The sequence below is a fragment of the Larus michahellis genome, chromosome 14, assembly GCF_964199755.1.
Source record: "Larus michahellis chromosome 14, bLarMic1.1, whole genome shotgun sequence".
NCBI lineage: Eukaryota > Metazoa > Chordata > Aves > Charadriiformes > Laridae > Larus > Larus michahellis.
Genome location: NC_133909.1, coordinates 9,243,211 through 9,257,039, shown reverse-complemented (window position 1 = coordinate 9,257,039; position 13,829 = coordinate 9,243,211). Strand labels below are relative to the sequence as shown.

General features: G+C 41.3%; 3 protein-coding genes across 16 annotated transcripts in view; 1 reads left to right on the top strand and 2 right to left on the bottom strand.

The window, feature by feature from the left end:
- STXBP4 (syntaxin binding protein 4) overlaps positions 1-7,649 on the bottom strand; it is a 77,869-nt gene extending 70,220 nt beyond the window's left edge. Inside the window, exons 1-2 of one of the 7 annotated variants that reach the window (XM_074607172.1) lie at positions 7,301-7,573; positions 4,630-4,752 (exon numbers count right to left, since the gene is read on the bottom strand). In XM_074607172.1, coding sequence (XP_074463273.1) covers positions 4,630-4,667 — 38 coding nt within the window. In that variant the 5' untranslated portion in view covers positions 4,668-4,752; positions 7,301-7,573. Of the gene's footprint in view, positions 1-4,629; positions 4,753-6,524; positions 6,830-7,300 lie in introns of those variants that run through there. The other 6 variants (XM_074607171.1, XM_074607175.1, XM_074607177.1 and 3 more) reach the window with 6 other exon arrangements.
- On the top strand, positions 6,677-10,501 carry COX11 (cytochrome c oxidase copper chaperone COX11). The gene is made up of 4 exons (XM_074607188.1): positions 6,677-7,246; positions 7,320-7,475; positions 8,231-8,356; positions 8,870-10,501. The coding sequence occupies exons 1-4, from the start codon at positions 6,677-6,679 to the stop codon at positions 9,050-9,052; spliced, it is 1,035 nt and encodes a 344-aa protein (XP_074463289.1). The 3' UTR covers positions 9,053-10,501.
- Positions 10,502-11,379: 878 nt separating this feature from the next.
- The window catches only part of TOM1L1 (target of myb1 like 1 membrane trafficking protein), a 61,194-nt gene continuing 58,744 nt past the window's right edge, over positions 11,380-13,829 (bottom strand). For 6 of the 8 annotated variants that reach the window (XM_074607185.1, XM_074607181.1, XM_074607182.1 and 3 more), the window contains 2 exons: positions 13,548-13,620; positions 11,380-12,586 (listed from right to left, as the gene is read on the bottom strand). In XM_074607185.1, coding sequence (XP_074463286.1) covers positions 12,523-12,586; positions 13,548-13,620 — 137 coding nt within the window. In that variant the 3' untranslated portion in view covers positions 11,380-12,522. The remainder of the gene's footprint in view (positions 12,587-13,547; positions 13,621-13,829) is intronic. The other 2 variants (XM_074607180.1, XM_074607187.1) reach the window with 1 other exon arrangement.

The window sequence follows — 13,829 nt, the reverse complement described above, 5'->3', positions numbered from 1 at the left end:
GCAGTAGTAACAAAAAATGTCAATGTTTGTTGTAGAAAAAGATGCAAATTAAATAATCAGATGTTGCTGCTCATTCTTACAGAAGTCACACAAAAATACTTGTAAGCAAGCTTTTAGCACACGGAGAAGAAAAGATTTGAGGCAAGAGAGGAAATAAACAAGCAAGCCTCTATAAAATCACACTATGTTACACTAAAAAATACTAAACTCGACACTTCAACTGAAGTCCTGGAATGCAAATAGACTAAGCGCGTCTAATTTTGTGTAGGTGTTCTAGTAAAGGCAATTAAGATGAAATCTTCGATACTTCTATTACTTTTTACAAGCATACACAAGGAAGTTCAACACCTTTACGTTTTGTATCTTCTAGAGACTTATCAGAACATGCGGCTCCAGATATTCTTCTGATCTTATTCCCGAGAAATTGTTAGTCATTTACGTCCACAAACAAAATATTTATCTAGATTTATCAATGGAAGAATAATACCCTTCCCTCACAAAACAGACAGTGCTTGACACTCAAACAAAAATCTAACAACTGATAAACTCTGGCTGCTTATGGAAAGAAGCTGAAAATCTCTACAGCTTTTAAATTATCTTTACCTTACTTTTCCCAATTACAGACTAGAAAAATGCCATCAGAACCTAATGGTTAAGCATACCAGTATAAGAGAGAAAGACCATCAAAACGCTCTGGTTCGTCTTCATCTCCTGGTGAGAGTAGGGACATTCTTCAGCACAGCAGCAAAGACAATGACAAAGCAACCAAAATCCACAGGAGGTTTCTAATTCAGCTGGATAAAGGTCACGTGCAGGACAATTTCTGCTACTAACTAAAAAAAACCCACCATCAGACAGAGCTCCAGACGAGTGTCTCTGCCTACTTAATCTTCTCTGAAACCCTCTGCGTCACATGGACTAATTCACCTACCGAGGTAATGTTTACTTTTCCCGTTTGAAATGGCAATTTATAGCAACTTGGAAGACTGACAAACGCAAAGAAGAGAAAATTTACTTGCATTTACTACAACAGTGATTATGCAATTTATATCTAGCAGCTGGAGGCAAATGAAATAATTAAAATAAAATAAACTTATTTTCTCATGTTCTTCAGTAATTTATTTACATGCTCCCTCGAAACAAGGTCAAAAGCAATAACTCATGACCTTTCTAAAGCAATCTTCCTAGCAGACCGGATTATGAACATCCACACACAAAAGGGAAAGCCAACAAAGCAGACAGACTGAAAGCATTAATGAAACAAATGCCATTATGCTATTACTTTGCATTCTCAATCATGGTATAGACCCGTGCCATGCATTAACTTGGTTTTTGGTCTTCCAGGATACAACAGTCAAAAAGTTAACACAGAATTTGGGTTATATATTTTCTCTAGAAACAGAAGCTGACATATCTGGTATTTTGTGAAAGTAAATAAAAACAGCGAATTTATATCATTACACTGCGAATCATCTAGTTGAAAAAGTACAAAATATACCACTGTTCCTAGAGGTAAGGGCTCTCTTCTGACAGGAGGCTTGGTCTTGCAGAGATACGCATATTTTCAGAAGTTCAGAGCTTCTGACACCAGTTTGGTTTACTACTGTTTTCTTCCAGTCTTGCATCAGAAGATGCACTCGCATTACTCCCCCTCTTTCTAAAACATCTTAAAAAGATTACAGTTTAAAATGAAAAGTAAGTATTCTGTGTTCACTGATGGCTTTGTTTAAGTAGAAAGGTGAATCCTCCCTACAGCAGGGAGTAACCCCGTGATGAGACAGCATCTGTCGGTGTCTAGCGCTGCACAGCAGGGCAGCTTGGCCATGCCCGGAATGCATATGCTTATCTCAGGTACCTTTTTTTTTTTTAAAGTTGTAGTGCCTGTGGTTTCATTAGCACATAATCATTCCGGGGAGAGGATCTTTTTGCTTATAGATAACATGCTATATAGTGTTCACGTACGTAGACGTCAGTCCCTAAAGCCTGCTATCGCACAGGAGGGGCAGCAGGGTAAACTGACCCCCCACACACCGAGGAGCCGATCCATGACGGAAGCGGGGACATAAAGCAGCCTTCCCAATTCCTGCAAAGTTAAGAGCTCCGTTGGCACCGTTTGGATTGCTCACACCCATTCAGGGATGAAAATAAGGCCCTTTGTAGTGTTTTCTCAATCAGTTTAACTCTGCTGGTGTTACTGGCATTACAGTCCGATGGAAGAAAAGCCATTAATATTTTAAGCATCGTATCAATTAGATTTGCTTTAAGCAAGGTTACAGAAGATAAAATAAATATAGCTTTTCTCCCACAAAATTGTCATTGTTTTTAACACCAGTGGAATTCAATTTGTGGTGTCAGTAACAGGAACATTTGTCGAAACAAGTCACTCAGACCAATATGGCTTGTTTCCAGTGTCACGTTTTCTGCAATAGAAACACATACACACACCACACCCCCCAATTCAAAATATGACTCAAGGCTGTGTATTTCCATTATTAAAAAGTGAAAGAATGATTTTTATTAAACCAGGCAAGACAAACTTTCCAACAATTTAAATAGACACAAAGTAGCATTAAGCTTCTTATTGCTCCCACCTATTTTTTAATAGAGATATTATCAGTAATAAATCACTTGTTCAAACAATTGCTCCTCCATCCCTTCTTCAAAGTAAACTATGCACTGTTCAGCTTCCTGACCTCACCCCCAAGGCTTCTGCTACTCTTTACCGTAAAATTCTGCTGCTGTGCTGCTTTTAATATTTCTAAAGGACTCGCATAGAAAAACGGTATTATTTTTGCCTCTTTTGTAAGTTCTCTGCCTTTCAAGAACATATTCGGGGCAGCACAAATTACTTTTTACTTCCAGAAAGATCTAGGAATACTGTAACAACTTAAAACCCCATAAAACCTAATACCAATCAGTAAGACTAAATTTACAAGAGACATCATTCCTTATTTCAGGCAGCAAAGATTCTTTTTCAAACAGATAGTAAACTATTCTATTCTGGCAACATTTTTAGTTATGACTCACCTCTCCCAAAGGAAGTTTTGTAATGTTTTAAGAACTGAGACGGATTAGAGGGTAATTTAGCAGATGACAGAAAGATTTGCAGAATCTTCAGAAGCAAAATTCACAAGATCTTTTTGTTATAAACAAAACAAGGTCTTTCATAAAAATCCTGTACAAGTCAATTATGCAACTGTAGCCTTCCAGGTTCGCTAACCCTAAAAATTCATTATGATACTGACTACAGCCAAGAGAATGATGCATCATACAGCATGAACAAACGCTTAATTCTGATTATCCAAAACCACTAATTATTCAAAATACATTTTGACGATCAGGTCATAAAGATTAAAACAAAACCTATGTCATTACATGGCAATCGTTAAGCATGAAAAAAAAAAAAAGCTTGAGCAATGTTGTAATGTGGAGAAGCATGAATGGTTTGAGGCTCATCCCTCGTGTAGAGAAGAAAGGTATTATTTAAAGTTCAGGTAAACCCCAATTAACATAGAACAAGTACATTCTTGAAGCATTGTGCATTGATACTGTCTCCTGGGGGGGGGAAATTAAGTAGTTAGTATAGAAAATTATAGTCTTCCATCATCATGTAGCTGAATTGCAGTTATATACACCTTTCATGTTCATCTCTTAGGTGAAAATTTGCCTTTGGAATACAGTGCTCTAGTAACTACTCATACAATGTACCTTCCACGTGAATCTAGCAAACCAGAGCTGTTTTAAAGACCTATCTTTGTATTACATACCCTGGATTTCCATCAGACAAGCAGAGCATTTGCTTCTTCAGATCCCAGTTCAAAGCAAGTTAATTTTTTTAATGTTTTATAGATTTGTTTTTTAAAAAAAATCAAGTTATTTATGAAGTAGCATAATACAAGACCTATGCTAAATTGTTTGACAGTACTTTTGACTACTATTTGCTGGATTCTGTTGCACAAGACAGCAAACGTGATAGTCCAGAAACAGCTGCCTGTGCCTGTTTTAATTATGGTTTTGATGACAGCGTGGGCCTGGTTACTTAGCAGTTTGGGAAGGGTCTGGAGTTACGATTTTCTATCACGACTGAATTTAAGTTTGCCATTTAGAATCTGATCCAACTTTTAAGTGGATAACATTACAGTTTATAGAAGGAATATAATTATCATTATATATCACATGGCACTGATAAAAGATGGTTCCAAAGCACAAAACATTAAAGGCATACAGACATAGTAGTCTGAAGAAGTAATGCATTATAATACATAAACCCCATACCATGTCTTATGTTACTATAGTTAGCCTATACGTACAAGGAAATAATTTGCTATATACCTTACATTTTCATAGGTGCAGAAGCATTAAGGAATTCCTTTGTGGGGTTTTATCTCTACAGAACCAGTTAAAACTAAGTGCTGATTAACTTAATGAAAAGATTAAGAGCTATTTCTTCCCTTTATGTGTAAATTCACTGGTGCTGGTATTAGCTTTTCTAGGAAGTTGCTTCAGACTGTTTTAATATCAAAGTTATTAAGACTCCATCAAAACAAGCGCCTACTAATAAAACTGCAAAAATTTTCATAGTACAATCCAGTAATTGTTGTATTCCTATGTATGGTAAATTGTACTTACTTTTTATCTGGATTTGTTAGGGGATCTGTACTGGACATCTTCTTAGGTGCACTATTATAATAAAAGTTCAAAATGAAGAATTCTGACACATGAAGAACTGGCTCGTAACCAAGATAATAAGTGCTGTAAAAAAGGAGAAACCCCTTTTTGAAATTTACAGGGCTATATTTATTTTCAGTCACTGACAACAATTCAGATATATTACTGACTGGCTGAAATCAAGTGGGAAAAGAGAATTTTGAGGACAAAACACCTACAATTAATTGCTGGAAACAGTAAGCAGTTAACAACACAGACTTCACTGTATACTGTACCAAAACATCTGACATCCTGATTTCCTCTTGATTTATGAGATAGGACCCCCTAAGATTAAAATCTTCTAAAAAATTAAGTAACTGAGATTACAATTGCAGGATAAAGTAATATAACTGCTAAAAACAATCTTTTTTTTTTTCCAGCAGAGGTTACTTGGGGAGGGAACGTTGTTTTGAACATAATAAAAGTGTTTTGTGTGTCTTGTTTTCTCACATTTTTTTAACTTACTGTTTAGTATTCAATGCCTATGGAAATCTCGCATGGAATATGTAAGACATAGGCCAAAATGCATGCAAAATGAATTTACGTACCACTAATGGAGAACAAATCCAGTCATTCACGTTGTGTTTTTATTAGCACATACAACAGGTTGACAAGAAATACAATCCCAAATGGGCTGAGCTACAATCATTTGAAAAATTACTGCAAAAGCAGTAATGCAAAAATATCTGTTTGTATCAGTAGCAAATCCTCCTGACTTCGTGAGCTGCACAGGTAAACCCTCATACGGCCACAAACCAGAAAAGATATTGCTCCTAAGACATGGTACGAGGGGCACAAGGAACTCTCTGAGCAATGCACGGGCAAAGGTGGCCACAAGTGCTAGTGGCCAGTGATACACTACAACCTGGGCTAAAACGGAGCAGGCTCCCTAGGTGCAATGTCAGCTTCCACAAAAACACACTGACCAATTCCTACAGGTCTGCATGGAAAAAAAACATTAAATTTGCTCTGGAATAGCACAAATTTTCCTGCAGTAAAAGTTTTCAGATCTCTCGCTACAGGATCAAAAGTAATGCCATCTAAATACAGAGAAAACATCACAATATTGCTTTGCTCTGGGCTTTATCATCCTCTAATTCATGACATCTAAACGGAATATGAAGCAGGATCAGGAGCTGCCAGTCACTGTGCGATTCACACTCCTGGAGCCAGCCGCAGCGCAGTGCTCTAACGCAGTACACCCGAGCACTGCTACAGCCGTTTGTTACAATGCCTGGGACCAGTCCTGCAAAGAAGACTGCATTTGGAAGTTTGCCTGACCCTGTCTGTCCTGAAGCTATTGCTGTTTGTACAAAGGATGCCCAGTCACTCTGCAGCGCGCCAATATTTGTGCCTAAACAAAACTAAATCAGTACACAAACATGAGACAAAGCACCGCTGGAAAAAATAATAATCGCGGTCAGTGTCCACAGGACAGGAAGAGCTGCAGGAAGACAAAGGGACGGAGCCTCCTCCTCCTCTCTGTAAAACACCTCGCACAGCGCACTGGTGGCCGCCTGTGGAAGAGCGCTGAAAGACGAGGAGCGCAGGCACAAAGGCCGCTTTACCGGCGCGCTCAGCGCCCCGGAGGAACCAGCTAGGAAGGTCCTGGCGTCCACTCCCGTCCCGCTGCCGCCGGAGCACTCCTCCCCGCCATGAGCCCTGCTGAGGTACTTAGAGGGGATAATCGCCCCCTCTCCGCTCGCTTAACCCACTACTGGCGGACTTTTCGGCGGCCGCCCAGCGCCAGCCCGCCCCGGCACCGCTCGGACCAGCCCGGCGGGGCCCCCAGGAGAGCCGGGGGCTGCGACAGTTACCTCGATACGCACACTACCGCCCGAGGGAGGGAGGGAGGGAGGGAGAGACCACCGGCGGGGCCTGGCGGGCACCCCCCGCGCCTCAGCGCCGCTCCGAGGGCTGAGCGACGGGCGACCCCTCAGCGGCAGCGCTCCCTCCCCTCAGCGGCGCGATGGCGGCACGACCTGCCCCGCTCCCCGAGCCCCACCGCCTCCTCGGGAAGGTGGCGCGGGGCGGCCGCCCCCCTCACGCCGACAAAGGGGCACGGGGCGAGGCCAGTCACACGCCGCCGCCCGCTCTCTCACGGACGGACTCACCCCGCCTCACGGGGGCGGGCTCACCCCGCCGCCGCCTCTCGCGAGAGGAGCCGCGCCCCGCCCCGCCCGGCGCCTGCAGCGGCATGGGGCTGTGCGGGCGGGGCTGGGCGCGCTGCGGGGGCCTGCGGCTCTCCGGGGGGCCGGGCCCCCTCTGGGCCTTGGCGCTGGGACGGGCCCTTCCTCGGCCGGGCCCTGCCGGCGGGTGGCCGGGGGGTGAGGCTCGGTTCGGCCTCTGGGCGGCGGGCGGGCGGGCGGCGGCCCCGCCGGGGACCCGCGGGTTGCGGAGCTCCAACCCCTTCACCCGCAGGCAGGAGGAAGAATGGCGGCGCCGGAACCGGTCGGCGCTGGCCTACATCGCGGCCGCCGCCGTGGGCATGGTGGGCATGTCGTACGCGGCCGTGCCGCTCTACCGCCTGTACTGCCAGGTAGCCGGGAGGCAGGGAGGGGGGAAGGCGGGCGGGCCGGCGCCGGTCACTCACCGCCGTCCCTTTCTGCCAGGCGACGGGGCTGGGCGGAACGACGGGCGCGGGCCACAGCGCGGAGCAGATCGAGAGGATGGAGCCGGTGCGGGACCGCGTCATCAGGGTCACCTTCAACGCGGACGTGCATTCCAGCATCCAGTGGAACTTCAAGCCCCAGCAGAGCGAAATCTACGTGAGTGACCGGCTGCGTTCCCCCCTCGCACGGAACGGCCGACGCCGGGAGGGGGAAAACGCAGGGTTTGGCCTCGTACCTTTTTGTCCCCCGGCCCCGCGATGGCGCTGGGCCCCGGTGTGGGAGTCACAGAGCCCGCGTGGTGTCCCGTTCGTCCGGGTGCCACCCCCGTACTGCCACTGCAGAACTTAATTGTCGGTGCTGGCTGGGAAGGCAGAGCTTTTATTGTCTCTTGCGTTGTCGTTAAAGTGGCCCCTGCCATCCCCTCAAACGGCCAAAAAAGGACCACTATGAAACCTATATTTGTATGTACCTGTGGGTAGCCCTAGTACCTTCTTTTTTTACTCCTATCATTGGAGGACTGTTGCTATATTTTAAAAACCAAAGATTTTAATCTAACTTTCCTCTTTAAAATTACTTAATAAAAACTCACAAAAGGAGTCATGCTTCTTAATTGGTTTCTGAGTCCAGTACTGAAAGAATCATCACCTTAAAAATGAAACATACACCATATATAAATCTGCATATTAAAAACCTCTGTATGCTGATAAACTGCAGAGAAAAACAGAATGCACACATGTAACATAACATTAATGCTTCGAATGGGGTGGATTGCCTATCAGCAAAATAGTGGTGAAGTAACCAGCTTGAAACAGCAAAAGAGAAAATGAACTAATTCTAGCTAAAGTCTAAAGAACTCTGCGGGGTGGAAGGCTGCAGTGGATTAAAAATCACCATGCAATTACTTTATACAGGTGGTACCAGGAGAGACCGCACTGGCCTTTTATAAAGCGAAAAATCCTACTGACAAACCAATAATTGGAATCTCTACCTACAACGTAATACCCTTTGAAGCAGGACAGTATTTCAATAAAATACAAGTAAGTGTGAACAAAGATTACATTTTCCTTTACATGAATGAGCATTGTGATCTATAGATTAACTTTTTCTCATTTTAATCCTGAATACCATTCCTTTGTATGCCAGCATTTGAAGAAAATACGTTGATTTTTTTCAAATGACGGTGCAACAGTTCATTCTTAGCCTGTCTGTCTTCATAACAAGCTGTAGTACACGTCAAATTAAGAGTGGCTCCCAAATATATGGTATTTAGTAGTAGTGACATTGAGGGCAGGCGGTAACAATGTGAGCTAGCCTGGACAATTTGCACATTTGGACACTTAATTAAAAGCTTTTTTTTTTCCCCCCCTGTAACACAAGAAGAACAGAATTACTGTCTTGTTGCTCATATGGTTGATCCTTCCCAGGATTTTAGGGACGTACAAGGAATGCAAGTTGATTTTAAAATATGAAGCTTTCTGTCATGTTGGCAGAGACAAAGTTTACCATAGCTATTGTCTCATTCTTTTGGGATTTTTTCCTCCCTCATGCAGTGTTTTTGCTTTGAAGAACAGCGGCTAAATCCTCAAGAAGAAGTGGACATGCCGGTCTTTTTCTACATTGATCCAGAATTTGCAGAGGACCCTAAAATGGCTAAAGTTGATTTGATCACCCTCTCTTACACCTTTTTTGAAGCCAAGGAAGGACAGAAGTTACCACTTCCTGGATATCAGTAATGGGCAATCTCTAGACAATTGGACTTCTGCTACCTGACCACCAGTTTTGAAACCATTTTTCAATGGAAGGAAAAACTGCGGAAGTACTGTGCCATGTGACGTTATATTATTAAAGCACCATGGGCCCATGCTAATGTTCTGAAAGGATATATTTCTATTTTTTTTTTTGTTTACAAAAACTTACGTAGTTGTAATATTTTTTCTTAGGGATAGTATTTCTTCATCAGACAATAGAAGGGAACATGCTGTTCCTGGAAGAGAGGGGGTTTTCTCAAGCCATCTTTTTATAAGATGATACATGTTATCTAAATACTGTGAGGCAAATTTTTAAACCTAAGTGTAAACTGAGATCTTCATTTGAATATAGAGGAACAAATCAGTTTATTAAGCACCTTAAATTGCATTGCTGTCTCTAAAGAATAACTTCCATGTAAGATACTTTATAAAAAGGTAAAAACAGGTAATCAGCTCATGAACTCTCAAAACTAAACAAAGTTAGACTGTATTGCTATGTAACCCTCCCGTGGCACAGGAGGATATGATGAGTCAGAATACACTGCACCCTCTCGAATTATTACTGAATCAGTAGTTCATTTGGTAAGAGCAGACTGCTCTAAAACTGTTATCATTTGAATGAGGAACAGTAATTTAAATGTAAGCACGTCAAAGCTGTGGTATGGTTTCCATTTAGAAATACCATCTTCAAATTTCCATGTTGTGTTCAATTCATTTAAAATACCTGTACTGCTAATGACTGCTCTTTCACTCAGCAGAGGGCTGTACACCACGCATCTCTACACAGAGACAAGCTTGGCTTATGTATGAAATGCTTTGAAGGGAAAGGCAGCGCCATAAACAACTGCTCTAAATTGCAGGCTAAATTACTAGCATAGGAGTCTCCTCAGAAACCCAAAGGAAATCAAGCCCATTCAGAGATTAAGTCCAACAAAGCCTGCCCAGCAGCATCAGTTGCTCAGCGGTACTCCTGGGTTCTCTGTTTACCACCAGAACACGTAAGCCTGTATTTATGTAACTTTTCATCATTATCTGTGAGGTAGGGATAACTATCATAGCTTTGGAAAGGAGGAGTTGCAGAGCGAGTTTAAATGACCTGCTCATTTTCAGACAGGAATTAATCTCAGCCAAGTATCTCATCTGCTAGGCCAGTTCTTTCCACCCCATTCAGCAAATGAGATCTAACAAAGACAGACTACTGTTGGTTTGTTTGGACTCTAAAAAGGTAATAGGTATATCAGAAATAACTTCCAGTTATTTTTATCTCAATTCTGTTTGCATACAATAATTTAAAAAGTGCTTTTTTTGAAAATAAATGGATGCTACCTTTAAAATGCATTATTGTACCCATTTCTATGTGTTGTTTAAATAGATTCTGGATGACATTCATATCAGGTCTTCACTGTGTATTTATTAAAGTTTTAAAATTTTTAATTCTTTCATCTCTCTAATGCATTTTACCCAGCAGAACATGTGGAGCCCACACAAGTGAGATAAAGCTTGCTGCTATCTTCATGCAGATGTATGATCTTTAATTCCAGTAATGCTTCAGAAAAAAAATTAATAAAAATATCAAGACAAATCTTTGAATCCAGGCTAGGAAAAAAAAAAATTCTTACCTGGGCTGTCTTTAGTCCATTGTCTTTTTGAAAGTTGAAGTGATTATGACAGTTGTCCACACATTGTTTTATTTCGGCCACGTTCTTCAGAAGAAAAGGAATATCCCCTTGGCAAACGCCAGTTTCATAAAAACGGTTTCCCCCCCCCCGACTTTGAAGGCCTAAGTTTGCACAGATACTGAGCACGTTCCAAATATAAAACAAGCTCTAACCTCAGTAATTAGCCAGTTCCCTTTCATCTGTCTGTGATCATTTTGCTTCTTTAATATGGAAAAGTTCAGTTAGCAATCATCCATTATGGATTACCATACTGAAATAGCGCATTTTAATTTGTTACACTTCAGTGTGCAAGGGTTTTACCAATACAACTAAGCTGCAGGGAAAAATCAATCCACCTCAAATCCTATTTTCAGCAGTTTTCTCAAGCTGCTGGCCAGACCATTGCAAATAATACAAGAAAAAGAATAATAAAGTGGCTTACCTTTTCATCTCTGCTTACAAACCCCCCCGAACTTCTTCAAGGTTGTTTTTGATGGAAGTAAGGGGTTCTAATGGTCCTACAGCAAACTGCAAAATTGCTAACTATGCAATGAAACACCACAAATTCACACTAAAATACTTCCGATACTGTCTACGTTTAGTATTTCACGGAATACACGTGTCATCTGGTAAAAACTCAGAAACGATGATGTTAATGTCTCAGTAAGCATTTGCTTTTATTTGGAATTTTATGCTACAAAAATTGCAAAACTGACTGAGAACTTCTTATCCCTTAAACAGTTAACATAACGAACATTTATAATGCAGTATTTCACAAAGTTAGCTTATGAGCTATGAACATGAACTAAGTTCTCAAATTTTATATCAATTATAAATTCAGAGAACTGTATCTGTTAAAGTGCACGCTTTACATTCAGCATTAAAATAGATAAGGCACTTATTAAAAGATAAAACTGTTATTAACAGGGTTAAACAACTTGACTAAAATAAATGTGTAACTATTGTTCATCTGCATTGTAGATGATTATTTTTTCCTTCACCAGAACAGCAGTCTCTGCAGGGCAGGAACATTGAAAGAAATGATTGATCCCCCTCCAATATTTACTGCGTAAATAAAAGCAGCAACAACAACAACATAGGAACAAGCAGGGTTTTTTCCTGTTCTGTTAATCATGGATGACGGCACCTCATGTCCCAGCACAGCTTCTTAGCAAGACAAAAATCCAACTATATTGTAGGCTTTTAGGAAGAAAACAAAATCGGTATTCAGAATATGAATGTAGGAAAGTATCACTGCATGTCCCCAGACAGCTATCAAGAGGCCCAATTTTAGAAAAGTCCTACATATCCAACCCCCTTTATAAATTTCTAGGGAGATCAGCAGACAGCAATGAGGCCAAAATAGAAACTGGATTCTGCAGTTTCTGTAAACAATAACGTTTTGTTTTGTTTGCTGCATAAAGCGGTAAAACAATGCAAAGGAACAGTTAACTTGGAAGAAAAGCTTTCCTCAATACTTGCAAGCGTCCTTTTTGTTTACATGTGTTGTGTGTCAAGTGTTATTTCATACGCAGGTGAATTTGGAAATCATATTTTAAAGGCCTCAAAAATACTTCAAAAATAATCATGCAAGTCACCTTGAAGAACACACAGTTGAACATTTAGGACAAATTATCAAGTGTAGATCCAAGTAACTGTTCAACTTCCACACAGTTTAGTATTCCGATACATACAAAACCTGTTCTGTTATTCACTTGTATGTTATTCACTGTTACAAGAAGCGCTGCACGGGAGCAGCATCAAAGAATAACGTGTGTTCAGTAAAAGACTCCACCTTCAGCATTCTGTATCCTTTTTAACTTCTGTCTTCAGCACGACATCAATTTCTTCATAAATAGCTCTGAAAGAGGGGAACAGGGCAACACCTACATCACAGCAGTTTCATTTTGACAAAATGCACTAACAAAGTCCTGCCCAAGCATAAACTGCCAGGAGTTCATAGTGTTTGCCAAATGGAGTAGCATCAGCTGCAGGATGCCCAAGTTTCCATGGTAACAAAGAGCCAATCCCGCGGGGCGCCTGTGATTATACATTTAACGAGACACCTCTGGACATTGTCAATTTTGACAAAATGGATTTGGGAACAGGACTGCAAAATTCAAGTGGCAAGCATACCACATGGCATGCAGTTACTGCGCTAGTTAAAAAAAAAATAAAAAAAAAACCTTGTTGAGATTTTTCTACCTCAGAATTTGACAGTTCCTGGGAAATAAGTTTTGTGTAGATGGCTCAATTTTTTTTTGCAATTTACTGGTAGAGAGTTCTGCCATCCGTTTAGTTTCATATTAGTTTTCTGACTATTTGGCCCTCTGGAGAGTCCCAGCATCCTCCCCCCCACTTTGTAGCTCATATTCAAATTGAGGATTTTCTTGATATGCAGTAGAACAACATTCTTAAAAAACATTTCCTGTGAACAGGAATCACTTTGGTTACCTTGCTCCAGAACTACCAGTGTTGAAGCGTCAATCAGCTTCCTCCACCAGGACCCTTATTCAAGCTTTATTCATCTTCTCGTATCACTGGATAGGATTTTAGTAGATCATTTTTGACACCGAATTACTCCACCAGTTTCACAGACACCATTCAATGAACACACTATAGGAGTTCATTCCTTAATTCGTTATGCCAGAAGTATTGGAAGAAAACGTACAAAATGCAGTCACTCTCATTTACGTTAGTGATCCAGTTGGTCAGCTAACGCAGTTCAAATAGTGTGGTCTGTGTTCTCACTCAGAAGAAAAAGCCATCTTGCCTTCAGCACTTCAGAAAACTGTATAGTATCTATTTTAAAAGTTACTTACTCAGTGGGAGCCAAAGGATCAAATTCCATGATCTCGTAGTAATGAGGTGACTGTGACTTGTTCTTTGATGCAGCTGAAGAATAGAGAGGCAGATATAATCCAGATTTAAATGTGAATGACAAGCACGCTTACAGAATATATCTTCCTGAAAGCAGCAGACTATCTCCTATGCATCTAGTTGCTTTAAATGCTAAAATAGACAGATATGTCTAAGAGAAGCCACAAGCATATGAGATTTCGTCGATGTTTGATGCTGCTGCTAGTCTTTAACAGTCATTATGT

Excerpts from the sequence above, each read along its gene's own strand:
- COX11 (XM_074607188.1), top strand. The coding sequence starts at position 6,677 with ATGGCGGCACGACCTGCCCCGCTCCCCGAGCCCCACCGCCTCCTCGGG. Across the intron at positions 7,247-7,319 it reads TCTACCGCCTGTACTGCCAG|GCGACGGGGCTGGGCGGAAC; the intron begins GTAGCCGGGAGG and ends CCTTTCTGCCAG. Across the intron at positions 8,357-8,869 it reads AGTATTTCAATAAAATACAA|TGTTTTTGCTTTGAAGAACA; the intron begins GTAAGTGTGAAC and ends TCCCTCATGCAG.